This window comes from Homalodisca vitripennis, unplaced genomic scaffold (assembly GCF_021130785.1).
Source record: "Homalodisca vitripennis isolate AUS2020 unplaced genomic scaffold, UT_GWSS_2.1 ScUCBcl_2079;HRSCAF=6470, whole genome shotgun sequence".
NCBI classification, from domain to species: domain Eukaryota; kingdom Metazoa; phylum Arthropoda; class Insecta; order Hemiptera; family Cicadellidae; genus Homalodisca; species Homalodisca vitripennis.
The window spans coordinates 5,160-8,333 of record NW_025778192.1 but is presented as its reverse complement, the minus strand read 5'-3'; the positions used below and the strand labels follow the sequence as shown (position 1 = coordinate 8,333).

General features: G+C 48.3%; 1 protein-coding gene across 1 annotated transcript; it reads right to left on the bottom strand.

Annotated features, from left to right (window-relative positions):
* Positions 1-574: 574 nt before the first annotated feature.
* LOC124371823 lies at positions 575-895 on the bottom strand. Its single transcript, XM_046830179.1, has one exon. The coding sequence runs from the start codon at positions 893-895 to the stop codon at positions 575-577; it is 321 nt and encodes a 106-aa protein (XP_046686135.1).
* Between the last annotated feature and the right edge of the window lie 2,279 nt (positions 896-3,174).

Here is a 3,174-nt window from a genome sequence, read left to right as displayed (position 1 = left end):
TGTAAGCCAATGCTAATACCGACTAAAAAACTTCCCCTATACTCCAGTCTCTGAATCCCTGTGGAAACCTCCGTTAGGCATTACATCGCAGGGGGAGAATCTAGCATTTCTGCTCTTTCATCAGGTGGTTGAAGTCATTTCTTCTCGTCTAGTTATTGCGGAGTTTGTACCTCTGCCTTTCAATAGACCTTAGTTCTTTCAGCACCTCCATGGCGAATGTGCTGGTTGGCGTCCCATGTAGCTTTCGATGACAGCATAGCTTCTACTAGTGTTTCTGGATGCAGTGTCCGGTTAAGAATAGTTTCCAGGTTGTTACGCTGCAAACTGAATCTAGGGCACATAAAGAATACGTGTTCTGCATCTTCGGAGACTCCAGGACAGGACGGACACTCCGGCGAATTATCGTGCTTAAAGCGATAAGAGATAAGCAACCGTGTCCTAATAGTATTTGTGTCATATAGTAATTGACCCTCTCCGTGACTTCTATTCAGCCAGGTAATCCAGTTGTCGTATTAGGCGGTACGTCCACCTACCTTTCTCCGCGGCATCCCACTGCGCTTGCCAACGGCGTATACTATACTGCCGTTCTTCCGGTCCTAAGTTCATCAAGACTCGACGCAGATGATTTTCGTCGTTGATAGAGGGCTCGCCTTTCTTCGGCTAGCACTCGGACAGGCAGCATTCCGGCAATAACGCACGCCGCTTCTTCTGATACTGTGCGGAAGGCACTGGACACTCTCAAGGCGCTTAGTCGATAGATGGATGCGACTTTTCTTGTTGTCTCTTGGACTTCAAGGGCATCCGCCCAGATGGAGATTCCATAAGTCAGCACCGAGGTGACAACTGACGAAAGTAAGCTCCTTCTGCACTGCTTTGGGCCTCCAACGTTAGGCATGAGCCGTGATAGGCTTGCTCTTACTACTGAATGCTTTGGCACTCACGTGGTCCTACTTGCTGCTTAAAGTTTAGTCGGGCATCAAGCATCACTCCCAGATATCGAATAAATGGTTGTGATGTGATTTCTTGTACGCCGACATTCAGCTTGACAGTTTCCATTACTTTTCTGCCGGTAATAAGCACTGCTTCGGTCTTATGCTTGGCTAGCTCCAAGTACATCATATCCATCCATAGCTTAATACGTCTAAATACGATGTCGAAGATTAGTTTTATCTCTTCAAGATGCTTCGCGACAATCACTACGGCTGCATCATCTGCAAAATGCTGCAAGTTTTGCTTCAGTTGGTAGTGGTATTCTTAGGAGGCCATCATACATAATATTCCACAACAAAGGACCAAGAACTGAGCCCTGTGGAAACACCTCCAGTAACTTCATATTCTGTTGGGCCATTCTTTGTGTCATATTTCAGGATTCTATCCGTGAAGTAGCTAGCCACTATCCTGCATAGGTATTCTGGCACGTCCTTCTCTTGTAGGGCTTGCATGATCCGATCCCAGTTTTGCGGAGTTGAATGCATTCCTGATGTCTAAAGCGGCCACTAGACAGTATTTCTTCGTACCACGCTTCCACCTAGTTCCTGCGATTGCATCCTTGGCCGTGTTTTACAACCAGGTTGATCGCATCCAGGGTTGATAGTCCTTTTCGAAAACCGTATTGATTGTCTGCCAGGAGTGGATCGACTATCGCCTCAATCCTCTGGTGGATGATTCGTTCAAGTTATCTTACCCGCCGTATCTAGCATACATAGTGGACGGTAAGATGACGGTTCTTCTGGTGGCTTTTTTCCTTTAGGAAGCAGTACCAGTCGTTGCTGTTTCCACTTTCGAGGAAAAATCCCTCCTTTGAGGCATGTGGTGTAGACGTCAGTGAACAGTGCTGGTGCTGCCTTAATTGCTGTTTTTAAGGCGATGTTTTGGGATTCCGTCTAATCCCGGTGCTTTACTATTCCCTACTCGGTTACACGCTTTCCATCAGTTTCGTTTTCTGAAACTGGCGGGATTTCTTCCAGTTCACACTGCACTAAGAGACGGGTATTCGAATTTCCGTTTGCCCTAGGGAACAGTGCGGTAACGATCGTCTTCAGAAATTGTGGGCATGTGGGCGACGGTGTTGTCTGGTTTTTATGCGGGTCATAGCCACCTTGTACGGTCTGCCCCACGGATCCTTGTCTACCTCATTTATGAGCTCCTCCAGCATTGCCTTTTGCTATCTTTGATAGCTTTGTTCAGCCGGCGGCGCGCTGTTTTGTATTCTGCCACCAGCTCCGCAGAATTAGGTCGTCGGTAGCCACGCTGAGATATTCGTCTTTTCTTCTGGTACTCTTTACCAAGGACACTGATCTGATCGTTCCACCAGTGTACCGCAGGGCGTTTGCTCATGCCACGTTTTCCGCGTCATACTCGCCATCGCAGGCCTGAGCAACTCTCTTCATTAGATCATTAGCTTTCTCTTCAGCGCACTCCCCGACGATCGGACTACTATTCCAAAACTCACTACCATCGCAGATGGGTCGAAAGATTTTCGCTCTCCATCCAACCGCGACTGATCGCATGGTTGGTCTTTTAAGATTCGGGCTCGTCGCTATTTCCCAGAATAGAGCACTGTGATCCACTGGCTGTGTAAATGTCCATCACTTTCCAGATATGGCTGCGATTGATGAGGCTGCTGCTGACATAATGTCAGATCGATGATGGAACTTGCCTCTCCTTTGGTAAACGTTGGGGTTTCAACCAAGTGTTGAGCAGGACTACGTCCAGTTTGGCGATGGCCTCCAAAAGTGCTTTACCTCTTGCATTGGTCGCCCTGCTGCCCCAGTCAACTGCCCAGGAATTGAAGTCGCCGGCGATTACCACCGGATAGTGCTGCTTCGCATCCTCGGTCAGCAGGTCCAGGAAGTCGTCGGTGAATTCATCCATGGAGAGACTCGGTGGTGCATAACAACTGTAGAATCGGACCCCATCTATCCCCACAGCTACCGAAGCCGGACTCTGTAGTATTAGCCACACTCTGTAAAGGAAACTTGCCGCAAGACCATATGACAAGCCTTGGTTGTTCTGTCCTCTTCCCACGGTTGACTGCTTTAAGTGCCTGTAGGGTTCTGCTATTACAACTACATCAATCTTCAATTCGCGCACTGTCTGCATAAGCAGGTCGTGCGCCGCCTCACAATGGTTTAGGTTGAGCTGAAGTACTCTCATTTCCGTCTGCTTTTTCAG

What these genes read in the sequence shown, in the direction of transcription:
- LOC124371823 (XM_046830179.1), bottom strand. Translation starts at nt 895, where the DNA reads ATGCCTAACGTTGGAGGCCCAAAGCAGTGCAGAAGGAGCTTACTTTCG.